Here is a 19,577-nt window from a genome sequence, read left to right as displayed (position 1 = left end):
AACTTTTTTTTTTTTTTTTTTTAAATCAGCTGGTGCCAGAAATTTAAACAGATTTTAAATTACTTCTATTAAAAACATCTTAATCCTTCCAGTACTTATTAGCGGCTGTATACTACAGAGGAAATGCTTTTCTATTTGGATTTCTATTCTCTCACGACCACAGTGCTCTCTGCTGACCATTTTAGGAACTATCCAGAGCAGCATATGTTTGCTACGGGGTTTTTCTCCTGCTCCTGGCAATTCCTAAAATGTACAGCAGAGGTCAGCAGAGAGCACTGTGGTAGTGACAGAAGAGAAATCCAAAAAGAAAAGAATTTCCTCTATAGTATACAGCCCCTAAAAAGTACTGGAAGGATTAAGATATTTTTTTTAATAGAAGTAATTTACAAATCTGTATAACTTTCTGGCACCTGTTGATTTAAAAATAAATAAATAAATAAAAAAGCTTTCCACCAGAGTACCCCTTTAAGACCAAAATGGGCTTTTAAAATGAAAGCTTTTTGGTTTTTATAATATACACAATCACAACAAAGTAAAAACTTAACAGTCATAAAATGTAGCAAAACCCTTCAGATCATCCCTGAGTTTTGCCTCTTACCAGCTTCTTCCAAGACAGTCTGGGGCAGATAATACAGATTAAGGGGTATTCCAGCAAAATACATCTTATCCCCCTATCCAAAGATGTCTGATCGCAGGGCGCTGTCTCCAGTCTCGGAAATCTCAGTGTTCACCTCACACCGGGACTGGAGACGTCACTCCATGCCGGCTCCATTCATGTCTATGGGAGGGGGCGTGACGGCGGCCGTCACGCCCCCTCCCATAGACATGAATGGAGGGGGCGTGGTGTGAGTTATAATTACAACTGTTTTATTAACACTATTTTACATATTTGGAGTGTAGAATAAGCACCGTGCTTAGAAGGTTATAGGAGTTTATCTTTGTATCCATTTTGAAAGGGATTTATAATCATTTGTGTATCGGAAGTGATTTTTCACACATTTATTAAATTGTCGCACATTCTTCATAAATACCTTAGATATAAGGAAGTGTGGTCTGGACTGGAGTGAGATTGTGCAAACATTTGTGAAAATTTTAAAATGTCACATTTGATTTTTTTCCTTTTTTTCTCTCAAATTGGTTGTTTTAGCATATGCAGTTTTTATTTGGCATTTTATCCCCTGCATCTTTCTCATTATAAGCCATGTGCTTCTTTGATCATGTGGTTTAACCCCTTAAGGACCAGGCCATTTTACACCTTAGGACCAGAGCGTTTTTTGCACATCTGACCACTGTCACTTTAAACATTAATAACTCTGGAATGCTTTTAGTTATCAATCTGATTCCGAGATTGTTTTTTCGTGACATATTATACTTTAACGTAGTGGTAAAATTTTGTGGTAACTTGCATCCTTTCTTGGTGAAAAATCCCAAAATTTGATGAAAAATTTGAAAATTTTGCATTTTTCTAACTTTGAAGCTCTCTGCTTGTAAGGAAAATGGATATTCAAAATATTTTTTTATTTTATTCACATTTCCAATATGTCTACTTTATGTTTGCATCATAAAATTGACGTGTTTTTACTTTTGGAAGACACCAGAGGGCTTCAAAGTTCAGCAGCACTTTTCCAATTTTTCACAAAATTTTGAACCTCGCTTTTTTTCAGAGACCAGTTCAGGTTTGAAGTGGATTTAAAGGGTCTTCCCATTAGAAATACCCCACAAATGACCCCATTATAAAAACTACACCCCCCAAAGTATTCAAAATTACAATCAGTAAGTGTTTTAACCCTTTAGGTGTTTCACAGGAATAGCAGCAAAGTGAAGGAGAAAATTCACAATCTTTATTTTTTACACTCGCATGTTCTTGTAAACCCAATTTTTGAATTTTTACAAGGGGTAAAAGGAGAAAATGTATACTTGTATTTGTAGCCCAATTTCTCTCGAGTAAGCACATACCTCATATGTCTATGTAAAGTGTTCGGCGGGCGCAGTAGAGGGCTCAGAAGCGAAGGAGCGACAAGGGGATTTTGGAGAGTACGTTTTTCAGAAATGGTTTTTGGGGGGCATGTTGCATTTAGGAAGCCCCTATGGTGCCAGAACAGCAAAAATAACCCACATGGCATACCATTTTGGAAACTAGACCCCTTGGGGAACGTAAAAAGGAATAAAGTGAGCCTTAATACCCCACAGGTGTTTCACGACTTTTGCATATGTAAAAAAAAAAATTTTTTTTTCACTAAAATGTGTGTTTCCCCCCAAATTTCGCATTTTTGCAAGGGTTAATAGCAGAAAATACCCCCCAAAATTTGTAACCCCATCTCTTCTGAGTATGGAGGTACCCCATAAGTGGACCTGAAGTGCATTACGGGCGAACTACAATGCTCCGAAGAGAAGGAGTGATATTTGACTTTTTGAGAGCAAATTTTGCTCGGGGGGCATGTCGCATTTAGGAAGCCCCTATGGTGCCAGAACAGCAAAAAAAAAAAAAAAAAACACATGGCATACCATTTTGGAAACTAGACCCCTTGAGGAGCGTAACAAGGAATAAAGTGAGCCTTAATACCCCACACGGGTTTCACGACTTTTGCATATGTAAAAAAATATATGTATTTTTTTCACTAAGATGTGTGTTTCCCCCCAAATTTCACATTTTTGCAAGGGTTAATAGCAGAAAATACCCCCCAAAATTTGTAACCCCATCTCTTCTGAGTATGGAGGTACCCCATAAGTGGACCTGAAGTGCACTACGGGCGAACTACAATGCTCAGAAGAGGAGGAGCACCATTGAGCTTTTGGAAAGAGAATTCGTTTGGAATGGTAGTCAGGGGCCATGTGCATTTACAAAGCCCCCCGTGGTGCCAGAACAGTGGACCCCCCCCCACATGTGACCCCATTTTGGAAACTACACCCCTCACAGAATTTAATAAGTGGTGCAGTGAGCATTTACACCCCACTGGCGTTTGACAGATCTTTGGGACAGTGGGCTGTGCAAATGGAAAATTACATTTTTTATTTTCACGGATCACTGTTCCAAAAATCTGTCAGACACCTGTGGGGCGTAAATGCTCACTGCGCCCCTTATTACATTACATGAGGGGTGTAGTTTCCAAAATGGGGTCACATATGGGGGGTCCATTGTTCTGTTACCATGGGGGCTTTGTAAACACAAGTGGCCTTCAATTCCGGACAAATTTTATCTTCAAAATCCCAATGGCGCTCCCTCTCTTCTGAGCATTGTAGTGTACCCATAGAGCACTTTACATCCACATATGGGTTATGCTCTTACTCAGAAGAAATTGAGTTACAAATTTTGGGGTGCTTTTTTTTATTTTCCCTTGTGAAAATGAAAAATTTAGGGTGACACCAGCATTTTAGTGAAAAAAAATTTTTTTTTTCATTTTCCCATCCAACTTTAATGAAAATTTGTCAAACACCTGTGGGGTGTTCAGGCTCACTATACCCCTTGTTACGTTCCGTGAGGGGTGTCGTTTCCAAAATGGGGTCACATGTCTGTATTTATTGTTTTGCGCTTATGTCAGAACCGCTGTAAAATCAGCCACCCCTGTGCAAATCACCAATTTAGGCCTCAAATGTACATGGTGCGCTCTCACTCCTGAGCCTTGTTGTGCGTCCGCAGAGCATTTTACGCCCACATATGGGGTATCTCCGTACTCAGGAGAAATTGCGTTACAAATTTTGGGGGTCTTTTTTTCCTTTTACCTCCCGTGAAAATAAAAAGTAAAGGACAACGCCAGCATGTTAATGTAAAAAAAAATTTTTTTTTACACTAACAGGCTGGTGTAGACCCAACTTTTCTTTTTCATAAGGGGTAAAAGGAAAAAAAGGCCCCAAAATTAGTAACGCAATTTCTCCCGAGTACAGAAATATCCCATATGTGGCACTAAACTGTTTCCTTGAAATACGACAGGGCTCCGAAGTGAGAGAGCGCCATTAGCATTTGAGGACTAAATTAGGGATTGCACAGGGGTGGACATAGGGGTATTCTACGCCAGTGATTCCCAAACAGGGTGCCTCCAGCTGTTGCTAAACTCCCAGCATGCCTGGACAGTCAGTGGCTGTCCGGAAATGCTGGGAGTTGTTGTTTTGCAACAGCTGGAGGCTCTGTTTTGGAAACACTGCCGTACAATACATTTTTTATTTTTTATTAGGGGGACAGTGTAAGGGGGTGTATATGTTGTGTTTTACTCTTTATTATGTGTAAGTGTAGTGTAGTGTTTTTAGGGTACGTTCACACTGGGGGGTTTACAGTGAATTTACCGCTAGGAGTTTGCGCTGCGGTGAAAAATTTGCCACAGCCCAAACTTGAAGCAGAAAACTTACTGTAAACCCGCCAGTGTGAATGTACCCTGTACGTTCACATGGGGGGGCAAACCTCCAGCTGTTTCAAAACTACAACTCCCAGCATGTACTGACAGACCGTGCATGCTGGGAGTTGTACTTTTGCAACAGCTGGAGGCACACTGGTTGGAAAACCTTCAGTTAGGTTCTGTTACCTAACTCAGTATTTTCCAACCAGTGTGCCTCCAGCTGTTGCAAAACTTCAACTCCCAGCATGTACTGATCGCCGAAAGGCATGCTGGGAGATGTAGTTATGCAACAGCTGGAGGGATCGCAACTACAACTCCCAGCATGCCCAGAGAGCTGTTTAGGCTTGCTGGGAGTTGCAGTTTTGCAACATCTGTAGAGCTATAGTTTAGAGACCACTGCATAGTGGTCTCCAAACTGTGGACCTCCAGATGTTGCAAAACTACAACTCCCAGCATGTCCAGACAGCAAACTGCTGTCTGGGCATGCTGGGAGTTGTAGTTTTGCAAGATCTGGAGGTGCACAGTATAGAGATCACTTTGCAGTGGTCTCAAACTGTAGACCTCCAGCTGTTGCAAAACTGCAACTCCCAGCAAGCCTAAACAGCTCTCTGGGCATGCTGGGAGTTGTAGTTTTGCAACATCTGGAGGGTTACAGTTTAGAGACCACTATAGTGGTCTCAGACTGTAGCCCTCCAGATGTTGCTAAGTAACTCACCGGCTTCCGTTGGATCCAGGGAGCTGTGTCGCGGTCCTCTTCTTCCGCCGATCGTCGCCCGCTGCCACCGCTGATCGTCGCCCGCTGCCGTCGCCGATGGGTAAGTGGATCTTCGGCGCCGGTCCCTGTCGGTTTCCCCGTTCTGCCCCGCCTATTGTGGGAGGGCAGGACGGGGAAACCGAAAGTAAACCCCTCCGCCCCCGATCTGCTATTGGTGGTCGCGTCTAGACCACCAATAGCAGAGATAGGAGGGGTGGCAACTCTGCCACCTCACTCCTATCGCTACAGGGGGATCGTGGGTGTCTAGGACACCCGCGATCCCCCTTCTATTCCGGGTCACCGAGTCACCATAGACCCGTATGAGGCTGGGTCCACACTACGTTTTGTCCCATACGGGAGCGCATACGGCAGGGGGGAGCTAAAAGCTCGCGCTCCCGTATGTTACCGTATGCGCTCCCGTATGTCATTCATTTCAATGAGCCGGCCGGAGTGAAACGTTCGGTCCGGTCGGCTCATTTTTGCGCCGTATGCGCTTTTACAACCGGACCTAAAACTGTGGTCAACCACGGTTTTAGGTCCGGTTGTAAAAGCGCATACGGCGCAAAAATGAGCCGACCGGACCGAACGTTTCACTCCGGTCGGCTCATTGAAATGAATGACATACGGGAGCGCATACGGTGACATACGGGAGCGCGAGCTTTTAGCTCCCCCCTGCCGTATGCGCTCCCGTATGGGACAAAACGTAGTGTGGACCCAGCCTGACCCGGAATCGGCGCAAATCGCAAGTGTGAATTCACTTGCGATTTGCGCCGATCGCCGACATGGGGGGGTCTAATGACCCCCCTGGGCATTTGCGCGGGGTGTCTGCTGATAGATATCAGCATTCACCCCGGCGCGATCCCCGCCCGGCGCGTGGCGGGGACCGAAATTCCCACGGGCGTACAGGTACGTACGCCCTTGGTCCTTAAGTACCAGGGAGCAAAGGCGTACCTGTACGCCCTTGGTCCTTAAGGGGTTAAAGGGGGTACTCCGGTGGAAAACTTTCTTTTTTTTTTTTTTAAATCAACTGGTGACAGAAAGTTAGAGATTTGTAAATGACTTTTATTAAAAAATCGAAATCCTTCCAGTACTTATTAGCTGCTGAATACTACAGAGGAAATTCTTTTCTTTTTGGAACACAGAGCTCTCTGCTGACATCATGACCACAGTGCTCTCTGCTGACATCTCTGTTCATTTTAGGAACTGTCCAGAGCAGCACATGTTTTCTATGGGGATTTTCTTCTACTTTGGACAGTTCTTAAAATGGACAGAGATGTCAGCAGAGAGCACTGTGTTCCAAAAAGAAAATAATTTACTCTGTAGTATTCAGCAGCTAATAAGTACTGGAAGGATTAAGATTTTTTAATAGAAGTAATTTACAAATTACTTTAACTTTCTGGCACCAGTACCCCTTTAACCTCTTCAGGACACAGGGCGTATGGATACGCCCTGCATTCCGAGTCCTTAAGGACCGAGGCCGGTTGGGGACCGGAGCCGGATGCCTGATGCGGGATGCCCCCCCCCCCCCCCATGTCGGCGATCGGAGAAAATCGCATGTCAATTCAGACATGCGATTTTCTCCAATTCCGGGCTGATCGGGTCTCTGGTGACCCGATCACTCGGAAAATAGGGCTGATCGGAGTTGTCAGCAACAGCCTAAAGGATTGGAGTGAGATCGCAAAGCTGCGATCTACTCCTATCCTCTGCCATTACTCAGAACGGAGTTCTGACCAATGGCAGCACAGGACAGGGGGTTGCCATGGCAACCCCCCGTTCTGCCCGCCCCTGGATGTCGAGGGGTTCTGGGAAGAAGATGGAGGCCGTACCTGCAGGAGAAGATGCCTGGGGACCTGGGATCTTCGCTGGAGCCTGCAGGATCCTGATCAGGTAGGGAATCGACAGTGGGGGGCAGGGGGGGGGGGGAATCGAAAGTGAAAGTAAATCGATCTTTACTGTGGCAACCACTAGGGGGGCCAAACTGCAACTCCCAGCATGCCCAGAGAGCCAAAGGCTGTCTGGGAATGCTGGGAGTTGTAGTTTTGCAACATCTGGAGGGTCACAGTTTGGAGACCACTGTTACAGTGGTGCCCAAACAGTAGCCCTCCAGATGTTGCCAAACTACAACTCTCAGCATGCCTCGACTGCCCAGGCATGCTGGGAGTTGTAGTTCTGTAACATCTGTCCCTTCAGATTTAGCAATTTTCATGACATTTTTGAAAATTGCTGCTCTACTTTGAAGCCCTCTAATTTTTTCAAAAAGCAAAAGTATGTCCATTTTATGATGCCAACATAAAGTGGACATATTGTGTTTGTGAAGAAAAATAACATTTATTTGGAATATCCATTTTCCTTACAATTAGAGAGCTTCAAAGTTAGAAAATGCAAAATTTTCATGAAATTTTGGGATTTTTCACCAAAAGAGGATGCAATTAACGCCGAAAATTTACCACCAAAATAAAGTAGAATATGTCACGAAAAAACTATCTCAGAATCAGAATATTCGGTAAAAGCGTCTTTGCGTTATTAATTTGTAAAGTGACGGTGATCAGAATTGCGAAAAAGGGCTGCGTCCTTAAGGGGTTAAGAAATTCTATTGAAGAATTAGGTTATGTTCACACAGCGGAATTTATTGCATATCAGGTTTAATTGGATTACGCTGTCCCATCCAGGCAGCGGAATTTCCGCTGTGGAAATTACACAAAAATATAAATTTAGTCTTACAATGTTGCGGAATTGAGGGTGGAATCCCATTAAACACAGAATTCCGCTGAATTTCCTCTGCAATTTTGGTGGAATTTCGGCAAAGTTCCAAAATTCCGTTCAGCAAAGTTTGCCAAACAGAATTTGTGTGGAATTGCTGTGTGAACATAGCCTTAAAGGGGTACTCCGGTGAAAACCTTTTTTCTTTTAAATCAACTGGTGGCAGAAAGTTAAACATATTTGTAAATTACTTCTATTAAAAAATCTTAATCCTTCCTGTACTTATTAGCTGCTGAATACTACAGAGGAGATTCTTTTCTTTTTGCTCTCTGATGACATCACGACTACAGTTCTCTCTGCTGATGTTATTATAATAATAATAACGCTTTATTTATTGTTGTCCTTAGTGGGATTTGAACCCAAGTCCCCAGCACTGCAAGGCAGGAGTGCTATCCATTGAGCCACCATGCTGCCCTTAGCATACATCTGCTATGCATGGTTGCTAAAATGGACAGAGATGTCAGCAGAGAGCACTGTGTTCGTGATGTCATCAGTGTTCCAAAAAAAAAGGAATTTCCTATGTAGCATTCAGCAGCTAATAAGTACTGGAAAGATTAAGATTTTTTAATAGAAGTAATTTACAAATATGTTTAACTTTCTGCCACCAGTTGATTTAAAAGAAAAAAGGTTTTCACCGGAGTACCCCTTTAAGGGGAAAAATTCTGAAAAAGCCAAGAATATTTTCCTTTTGACTCCCAGATAACATCTGGCTGTGGCATTTTTTTATTTTTTAAACATGGTGTCTGTTTTCAGCCTAGTAGGAGAACCTATTTATGAGTAACATATGGCACTTTTATAGTGTCAGGAACAAACACCCTATCTTAGTTACAAATGTATCTGTTGTTTCAACAACTTTTTGCACAAATTAGTAATTCTGTCTAAAACTGCTGGTCATAGGTGATATCACACAAGGCTCCATCCTCCTGTTTTGTTTCTTCTCTGTTCCAAGGGGATGGGGGGAATAGGGTGAGGAGGGAAAGAAACAAGAGAAAGACATTGAAACTGTAGGAGTTTACATGATAGCATCAGATCTCATGCCTGTGCTTGGTTCACAGCTTAGACTACTCAGTACTGCTGTATAATGTTTTCCATGCAGCTACTGCTCCTGAGCACCAGGTTGTGTATGGATATTGGAAGTTATTAATAGAATTTGTTTGTCTTGTAAACTGGTCTCCATAACTTCATATTTATCTTCTTATGTATGTGATGATCCTTCTGTTGTCCCCTTCATTGTAACGTGGCCTTGCATTGGATCTATCATTCATCGCTGACCTCACTTGGACTTTTTTTTTTTTTTTTTTTACAAAATTCAGGAAACACAAAGTCTTTATACAGTAATTAAAATACCTATTAGTAATTGTCATATAATCTGTACAATGTTATCTAGGGCTAAAATGTGTGAAATCAATGGGTAGCAAAATATGCAGCTGATTTTTCTAACCAATGACTTTAGTGGGTAGGAAAATACGCAGCACAATACGGCACATGTGACCCTACCCGTAGCAGACAAATTGGTTATTGATATGGACGTATAATTGTATAATATTTCTGCTATGTAATGGCTTACAATACTGTAACCGGAAGCAATTGTAGCGGTCACACACTACAGCAATACCACAATACTTTCATAGTTACATTCGTCAGGATATGGTCACACTTAAATGGGTCCTGTTTTAGGTAATCATTGGCATAGTGGCAGACCAGGTATAGCACTGCGCTGTGATATTAGTGGTATTAACAAGCATCAGAAAAATGTATGTTGTCACGAAAATGTGTCAGCAGTGTCAGGTCTGGTGCAAGGCCACCCTAGGCAAAAGCTAATTAAGCCACCTCCTTGACCCTGCTCAGTGGCTCCACCCTTTGGCACGCCCCACCTTACTACTGGGGTGACACACTGTAACAAACCTCCTCCTCATGTAATCTCCTTACTACTGGGATAACACTGTAACAAACCTTCTCCTCGTGTAATCTCCTTACTACTGGGCTGACACACTGTAACAAACCTCCTCCTCGTGTAATCTCCTGACTACTGGGGTGACACACTGTAACAAACCTCCTCCTCGTGTAATCTCCTGACTACTGGGGTGACACACTGTAACAAACCTCCTCCTCGTGTAATCTCCTGACTACTGGGGTGACACACTGTAACAAACCTCCTCCTCGTGTAATCTCCTTACTACTGGGCTGACACACTGTAACAAACCTCCTCCTCGTTTAATCTCCTTACTACTGGGCTGACACACTGTAACAAACCTCCTCCTCGTGTAATCTCCTGACTACTGGGGTGACACACTGTAACAAACCCCCTCCTCATGTAATCTCCTTACTACTGGGGTGGCACACTGTAACAAACCTCCTCCTCATGTAATTACACATGACTGTGTGTATGTGATAATAATGACTGTGTGTATGTTATAATAATGACTGTGTCATTATTATCACATACACAGTCATTATTATCACATACACAGTCATTATTATCACATACACACAGTCATTATTATCACATACACAGTCATTATTATCACATACACACAGTCATTATTATCACATACAGTCATTATTATCACATACAGTCATTATTATCACATACACACAGTCATTATTATCACATACACACAGTCATTATTATCACATACACACAGACATTATTATCACATACAGTCATTATCACATACAGTCATTATTATCACATACACACAGTCATTATTATCACATACATACAGTCATTATTATCACATACAGTCATTATTATCACATACACACAGTCATTATTATCACATACAGTCATTATTATCACATACATACAGTCATTATTATCACATACACACAGTCATTATTATCACATACACAGTCATTATTATCACATACATACAGTCATTATTATCACATACAGTCATTATTATCACATACAGTCATTATTATCACATACACACAGTCATTATCTCACATACACAGTCATTATTATCACATACACAGTCATTATTATCACATACACACAGTCATTATTATCACATACACAGTCATTATTATCACATACATACAGTCATTATTATCACATACAGTCATTATTATCACATACACACAGTCATTATTATCACATACACACAGTCATTATTATCACATACACACAGACATTATTATCACATACAGTCATTATCACATACAGTCATTATTATCACATACACACAGTCATTATTATCACATACATACAGTCATTATCACATACAGTCATTATTATCACATACACACAGTCATTATTATCACATACAGTCATTATTATCACATACATACAGTCATTATTATCACATACACACAGTCATTATTATCACATACACAGTCATTATTATCACATACATACAGTCATTATTATCACATACAGTCATTATTATCACATACAGTCATTATTATCACATACACACAGTCATTATCTCACATACACAGTCATTATTATCACATACACAGTCATTATTATCACATACACAGTCATTATTATCACATACACAGTCATTATTATCACACACACACAGTCATTATTATCACACACACACAGTCATTATTATCACACACACACAGTCATTATTATCACATACATACAGTCATTATTATCACACACACAGTCATTATTATCACATACACACAGTCATTATTATCACATACACAGTCATTATTATCACATACACACAGTCATTATCTCACATACACCCTCATTATTATCACATACAGTCATTATCTCACATACACACAGTCATTATTATCACATACACACAGTCATTATTGTGTGTATGTGATAATAATGACTGTGTGTATGTGATAATAATGACTGTGTGTATGTGATAATAATGACTGTGTGTATGTGATAATAATGACTGTGTATGTGATAATAATGACTGTGTGTATGTGATAATAATGACTGTATGTATGTGATAATAATGACTGTATGTGATAATAATGACTGTATGTGATAATAATGACTGTGTATGTGATAATAATGACTGTGTGTATGTGATAATAATGACTGTATGTGATAATAATGACTGTATGTATGTGATAATAATGACTGTATGTGATAATAATGACTGTGTATGTGATAATAATGACTGTGTATGTGATAATAATGACTGTATGTGATAATAATGACTGTATGTGATAATAATGACTGTATGTATGTGATAATAATGACTGTGTGTATGTGATAATAATGACTGTGTGTATGTGATAATAATGACTGTGTATGTGATAATAATGACTGTGTATGTGATAATAATGACTGTGTGTATGTGATAATAATGACTGTGTGTATGTGATAATAATGACTGTATGTATGTGATAATAATGACTGTATGTGATAATAATGACTGTATGTATGTGATAATAATGACTGTGTGTATGTGATAATAATGACTGTGTATGTCATAATAATGACTGTATGTATGTGATAATAATGACTGTGTATGTGATAATAATGACTGTGTATGTGATAATAATGACTGTATGTATGTGATAATAATGACTGTATGTGATAATAATGACTGTGTGTATGTGATAATAATGACTGTATGTGATAATAATGACTGTATGTGATAATAATGACTGTATGTATGTGATAATAATGACTGTGTATGTGATAATAATGACTGTGTGTATGTGATAATAATGACTGTATGCATGTGATAATAATGACTGTATGTGATAATAATGACTGTGTGTATGTGATAATAATGACTGTATGTGATAATAATGACTGTGTATGTGATAATAATGACTGTGTATGTGATAATAATGACTGTGTGTATGTGATAATAATGACTGTATGTGATAATGACTGTATGTGATAATAATGTCTGTGTGTATGTGATAATAATGACTGTGTGTATGTGATAATAATGACTGTGTGTATGTGATAATAATGACTGTATGTGATAATAATGACTGTATGTGATAATAATGACTGTATGTGATAATAATGACTGTGTGTATGTGATAATAATGACTGTGTGTATGTGATAATAATGACTGTGTATGTGATAATAATGACTGTGTGTATGTGATAATAATGACTGTGTGTATGTGATAATAATGACTGTATGTGATAATAATGACTGTATGTGATAATAATGACTGTGTGTATGTGATAATAATGACTGTGTGTATGTGATAATAATGACTGTGTGTGTGATAATAATGTCTGTGTGTATGTGATAATAATTGTGTGTATGTGATAATAATGACTGTGTGTATGTGATAATAATGACTGTGTGTATGTGATAATAATGACTGTGTATGTGATAATAATGACTGTGTGTATGTGATAATAATGACTGTGTATGTGATAATAATGACTGTATGTGATAATAATGACTGTATGTGATAATAATGACTGTGGGGAAGATTTATCAAAACCTCTCCAGAGGAAAAGTTCTCCAGTTGCCCATAGCAACCAATCGCCTCTTTCATTTTTCACAGGCCTCTTTAAAAATGAAAGAAGCGAGCTGATTGGTTGCTATGGGCAACTGCCCCCACATTGAGGGTGAGGACAGCAGAGGTCAGCAGAGAGCACTGTGGTCAGGACATCACAGGAAATGCATTTCTTTTTTGGATTTCTCTTTAGTATACAGCCCCTAAAAGGTACTGGAAGGATTAAGATTTTCTAATAGAAGTGATTAACAAAAAAAAAAAGTTTTCCACGGGAGTACCCCTTTAATCACTGCCCAGGGGTGGAATCTCACCACTTCCACTGGTAATAGCTTAGATAGAAATACTTGGGCTACAGTTCATTGTAACAACATATTCAGAATCGCACGATTAGATGAATTAATTCTTCCATTTTATTCTTAGTTTTCTGTAATATTCAAAGCTTAAAGCATGTTCCATAAAGCAGAAGTATCTACGCTAGCAGAGGTCTTAACATGCTAGTCGGGAGCCATCAGGGTCTGACGCGACGTTTCGGGGGAACACCCCCTTACTCATGAGTACTAGAGCCTGGTCTTCCAGGGTATTAGAAGAGATATCTCACGTGTAGATAATCAACCATATTTCTATTTAGATATTTATTCTTATTTGTATCTTCCTACGTGAAATCTAAAACAATATCCTGGATCACAAATATACATTTACAAGAAAGCTTTCTACAGACTTCATTCAAGCCTGATGGAGAGATCGATTCAAGGTACAAGTGATCCCTCAACTTACAATGGCCTCAACATACAATAGTTTCAACATACAATGGTCTTTTCTGGACATTTTAACTTGAAACCAAACTCAACATACAATGCTACAGACAGTCCAGATCTGTGAAACGTGTCAATGGCTGGAAAAACCGACCAATCAGAATTGGCATCTTACTGGTAAAACCCCTGTATTACTGAAGTACATGCACAGACTGATGACTGGTAGTGCCCCCTACAGTACAGGGAGGTATTACATGTTCTGTACTCTTTACCTGTACCAGGGTTAGCTGCTCCTTTGGACATCAGGTGAGGGTGGCTCCATTTTACATTTTAGGACATTGCGTGTACTGTACAGGACCCTGAAGAAGCTCCTGTCCTCTACATAGACCAGTGTTTCCCAACCAGGGTGCCTCCAGCTGTTGCAAAACTACAACTCCCAGCATGCCCGGACAGCCTTCGGCTGTCCGGGCATGCTGGGAGTTGTAGTTTTGTAACAGCTGGAGGCACCCTGGTTGGGAAACACTGACATAGACAGTGATTTACAGCTCCCAGCAGCTATTTCTTACTTTTTTATGTAAGGATTTGCTTTATCTATATTAATCTACTTATTATTCTTTAATCCTCACTTTTTCCTATTTTTGGATGACATTTTGGGGCTTCAGAACCCATTACCAGATTTCCATAGAGTTCTGGTCTCCACATACAATGGTTTCAACATACAATGGTCGCCCTGGAACCAATTAATATTGTAACTTGAGGGACCACTGTAATCCAATATGCTGTTCAAATTGTCATTCGCATCAATGTGAACTTGTTCTAATATTTGCCAACGTAATTCATTAACTCTATGTTGTCTTTCTAAAAAGTGTCTTGTCACTGTTGTTTGGCTGTATTTTGTAGATTCCCCTATAGATTTAGCACTTAAAGCTTTTCTAATAGAATTTTTATGTTCTGTTAGCCTCACTTTTTTATTTTTTTGATGGTTTGTCCAACATAGCAGTCACCGCCAGGACATGTATACAACATTTTCAGAATTGCATGTGGAAAAAACCCTTACTGAAGATTTTCCGGATGATATATGTCTTTCCCTTTAATCGCATTATTGCAGTGTGAACACGACAGGCAGGGATATGTTCCCTTGCGTTTCGAACCAAGAAAAGTTTGGTTTTTCTCTCACTTATGTCACCTCGAACCCAGAAAAGTCTTTCTTTTCTCTCACTTATGTCACCTCGTATTAAAGTATTTCCAATTGTTTTCCCTTCATTATATACAAACACTAGCTGAGTACCTGGCGTTGCCCGGTTTTTCCTTCCTAATCCTTGTTGGGGAGGAAAATAAACAAAGATGGAAGCTTTTGACTTCATATCCAATCCTCATATATTGTTGTCATATCCCATTCCCACATCCCGACCCCCTATCCCCGTCCTCCTATCCCCGTCCTCCTATCCCGTCCTCCTATCTCAACCGCCTACCCCGACGTCCTATCCCGTCCTATCCTGTCCTCCTATCTCGACCTCCTATCCCGTTCTCCTTTCCCGTCCTCCTTTCCCGTCCTCCTATCTCGACCTCCTATCCCGACCCATAATATGTGTACCAGGTATTGAAATGGCTCCAGCCGTACGAAATTATATGGGAACATACATTTCCCATTGATTTGCATGAGACTATAAACAAAAAACCCCAACCCTCACAAATGGGGGTAGTTAAGGGTTAAATTAACTATCCTGTATTTTAAGTGGACATATAAGTAACATGTGACCAAGTATTATCGTAATATCTCCAGCCGTTTAGAAGTTATGCAGTAACATATATTTCCCATTGACTTGTATAGGACTTAAAACATAAGCCCCGCCCCTGGAAAATGGGGGCGAGTAAGGGTTAAATCACCTATCCTATGTTTGTTGTTGACATATAAGTAACATGTGGCCAAGTTTCATGTTAATATCTTTAGCCGTTTGAAAGTTTTTGTGGAACATACACACATATATACATACATACACACATATATACATACATACATACACACATACATACATACATATACATACACACATACATACATACACACGTTGAGTTTTATATATATATAGATAGGTGGTTCTTTAAAAAGGCTACCAAACATAAGGTCTGATTCTATTATTCCCCAGTATTTATTCATGTTTATTTTTTATTAGATTGATATATCTACTATATTTACATTACTCTATTACTCTAACGTACATTACTCTATCCATCTTCTTTTGCGTTTTCTTCTCTCTTTTCAATAGATCTTCTCTGTCTATAAGGGCCACTTCACTTTCTAGTCTCTTTAGATCTTTTTTTTTTTGTCATAGCCTCTAAGAATTTATTTATCTTTTTTTTTTCTTTCATATTCTTCTCTTTTATTAATAATCCATAATCCATTGTAATCTGAAAAAAAGACAGAGACAAAGGAGAAGATCTAATTTTGAACATTTCAGATCATATCCTGACGGACACTGAAAGAACTGTGCTCAATAAAGGTTTAGGATTTGTTCCTTCACATTACAAAGATACCGTATTTTTGAAATTAAGGTTGATTTGTTTAAATTCTGTCTCAATATCTAAATGAAAATGTATTTACAGGGTAGGGAATCATCACTGCCTTGTAAAGATAGACGATTACATTCCATTCCTGACACACTTCGGAAAAAAATCTACTTTTGTACCTAATGTGTTGACTAATAGTGTTGATACGTTTTCTCAAATTGTAAGATCAGAGGTATGTGAAAAATGGAATGATATTCATTAAATGCATCCTAATATTACCAAAGATGAGAGAAGTGCCTTGAAGGGACTTCGAGATGACCTCTCCCTTGTTATTAAGAGGGCTGACAAGTGGGGGGGCATCTTACTAATGCGAAAAGAAAACTATATTGAGGAGGCTGAAAAGCAATTGAGTGACAGAAATGTATATTTGCCATTAAAAGAATATCTGACATCTAAATTAAAAACTGATATAGATATGTTTGTCAATCAAGCATTAGATGTTATTTCTAATAAAAAAAAAAAAAAAGGCTAATGGCTAAATGTCAAATATCCCAGAGTCCCAATCTATACCTCCTACCCAAAATCCACAAGGATCATAGCCGCCCCCCGGGATGCCCTATCTTATCCGGTACGGGCTCCCTGTTGGAGCCGCTCGCGATCCTTGTGGATAGCTTCCTTCAACCTGAGGTTAATAGATTGGAACAATGTCTACAGGACACTACACACTTTCTATAATTAACAGAAATCAATGCTAAATTCCTCTGTACTCTGGATGACCAGAGTTTATATACAAACATCCCACAAAAAGAAGGTGCACAATGCATTCACGAAGTCCTATGTAAAAATGAATTGCTAAGCAATCGTGTTATTGCTTTTCGTATGGGTTTATTGGACTATGTCCTAAATAAAAATTACTTCCGTTTTGACATGCAATTTTTCTTACAAGTAGGTGGGACTTCAATGGGGTCCCCAGTCGCTCCAAGTCTGGCGATTAATTTTATGCACATGTTTGAAAATGAGGTAATTTTCTCTTCCCCCAGCATGGACACACCACTGAGATGGAGGCATTATGTGGATGATGTGTTCATGCTGTGGGAGGGATCAGAGGAATCCTGGCTTAAGTTTGTACAGAGGATTAAATTCACCCTTACATATGATCCACCAAAAATACAATTCCTTGATGTGGAAGTTACTAAAAATGGAAATCAATTTGATTGATACCACTTTGTACATTACAGGTACAGATAAAACCAATATGCTACACAAAAGTTTCCATAATCCCAATATTTTCCGTGAACTGCCAAAAAGTCAATATATCAGAGCAAAACGTATTATTAATAAAAGAGAAGAATATGAAAGATATAAAGAGATAACAAATAAATTCTTAGATAGAGGCTATGACAAAAAAAGATCTAAAGAGAATAGAAAGTGAAGTGGCCCTTATAGACAGGGAAGATCTATTGAAAAGAGAGACGAAAACTCAAAAAAGATGGATAGAGTAATGTACGTTAGTACATATAATAGACATACCAATATAATAGACATACCAATCTAATAAAAAAAAAAAAACGTGAATAAATACTGGGGAATAATAAAATCACACCTTAAGTTCTGTAGCCTTTTAAAAGAACCTCCTATGTTTGTATATAATAAAGGGAAAATAATTGGAAACACTTTAATACGAGGTGACATAAGTGAGAGAAAGACTACCAAACTTTTCTGGGCTCCAAACGCAAGGGAACTTATCCCTGCCTGTCGTGTTCACACTGCATTAATGTGATTAAAGGGGAACACATATATCATCCGGAAAAAGGTTTTAAAATCTCCAGTAAGGGTAAATCTCCAGAAAATGTTATGTACATGTTAAAAAGCCCTTGCGGTGACTACTATGTTGGAAAAACCAGCAGAAAAATAAGTGAGGCTAACAAAGCTTTTCTAATAGAATTTTTATGTTCTAAGTACTAAATCTATAGGGGAATCTACAAAATACAGCGAAACAACAGAAGCAAGACACTTTCTAGAAAGACAACACAGAGTTAAAGAATTACGTTGGCAAATATTAGAATAAGTTCACATTGATGCGAATGACAATTTGAACCACAAAAGTCTCTTGCAGCGAGAGGCATATTGGATTACCTACCTTAAAACAATCGCTCCATCAGGCTTGAATGAAGTCTGTAGTTTGAAAGCTTTCTTGTAAATGTATATTTGTAATCCAGGATGTTGGTTTTGATACCACTTATCAAGATAAAAATAAATATCTAAATAGAAATATGGTTGATTACCTACACGTGATGTATCTCTTCTAATACCCTGGAAGACCAGGCTCTAGTACTCATGAGTAAGGGGGTGTTCCCCCGAAACGTCGCGTCAGACCCTGATGGCTCCCGACTAGCATGTTAAGACCTCTGCTAGCGTAGATACTTCTGCTTTATGGAACATGCTTTAAGCTTTGAATATTACAGAAAACTAAGAATAAAATGGAAGAATTAATTCATCTAATCGTGCGATTCTGAATATGTTGTTACAATGAACTGTAGCCCAAGTATTTCTATCTAAGCTATTACTTTAAAAGAGCTTAGCTAAGCTGTGGGGATAGGAGGGTGTCTAATTACATGCCTTCTGGAGTATAATACAGGATATAACTCAGGATCAGTACAGGATAAGTAATGTAATGTATGTATACAGTGACCTCACCAGCAGAATAGTGAGTACAGCTCTGGAGCATAATACAGGATATAACTCAGGATCAGTACAGGATAAGTAATGTAATGTATGTACAAAGTGAGATCACCAGCAGAATAGTGAGTACAGCTCTGGGGTATAATACAGGATATAACTCAGGATCAGTACAGGATAAGTAATGTAATGTATGTACAAAGTGAGATCACCAGCAGAATAGTGAGTACAGCTCTGGAGTATAATACAGGATATAACTCAGGATCAGTACATGATAAGTAATGTAATGTATGTACATAGTGACCTCACCAGCAGAATAGTGAGTACAGCTCTGGAGTATAATACAGGATCTAACTCAGGATCAGTACATGATAAGTA

General features: G+C 39.2%; 1 protein-coding gene across 5 annotated transcripts in view; it reads right to left on the bottom strand.

Annotated features, from left to right (window-relative positions):
* LOC130277299 (uncharacterized) overlaps positions 1-19,577 on the bottom strand; it is a 63,824-nt gene that overhangs the window by 13,696 nt on the left and 30,551 nt on the right. Inside the window, exons 7-8 of one of the 5 annotated variants that reach the window (XR_008845420.1) lie at positions 18,806-18,989; positions 16,160-16,421 (exon numbers count right to left, since the gene is read on the bottom strand). The exons of 1 other annotated variant lie outside the window; for it this stretch is intronic. Coding sequence is in view for 2 of the 4 variants with exons in the window: in XM_056527854.1 (XP_056383829.1) it covers positions 9,030-9,124 (95 nt within the window). In the remaining 2 variants the exon portion in view is untranslated. Of the gene's footprint in view, positions 1-8,462; positions 9,125-16,159; positions 16,422-18,660; positions 18,759-18,805; positions 18,990-19,577 lie in introns of those variants that run through there. 3 more of the 5 variants (XR_008845421.1, XM_056527854.1, XM_056527855.1) reach the window with 3 other exon arrangements.

Source organism: Hyla sarda, chromosome 6 (assembly GCF_029499605.1).
Source record: "Hyla sarda isolate aHylSar1 chromosome 6, aHylSar1.hap1, whole genome shotgun sequence".
Classification (NCBI taxonomy): domain Eukaryota; kingdom Metazoa; phylum Chordata; class Amphibia; order Anura; family Hylidae; genus Hyla; species Hyla sarda.
Note: the sequence above shows the minus strand (reverse complement) of the source record. Positions and strands in the feature narration are given on the sequence as shown.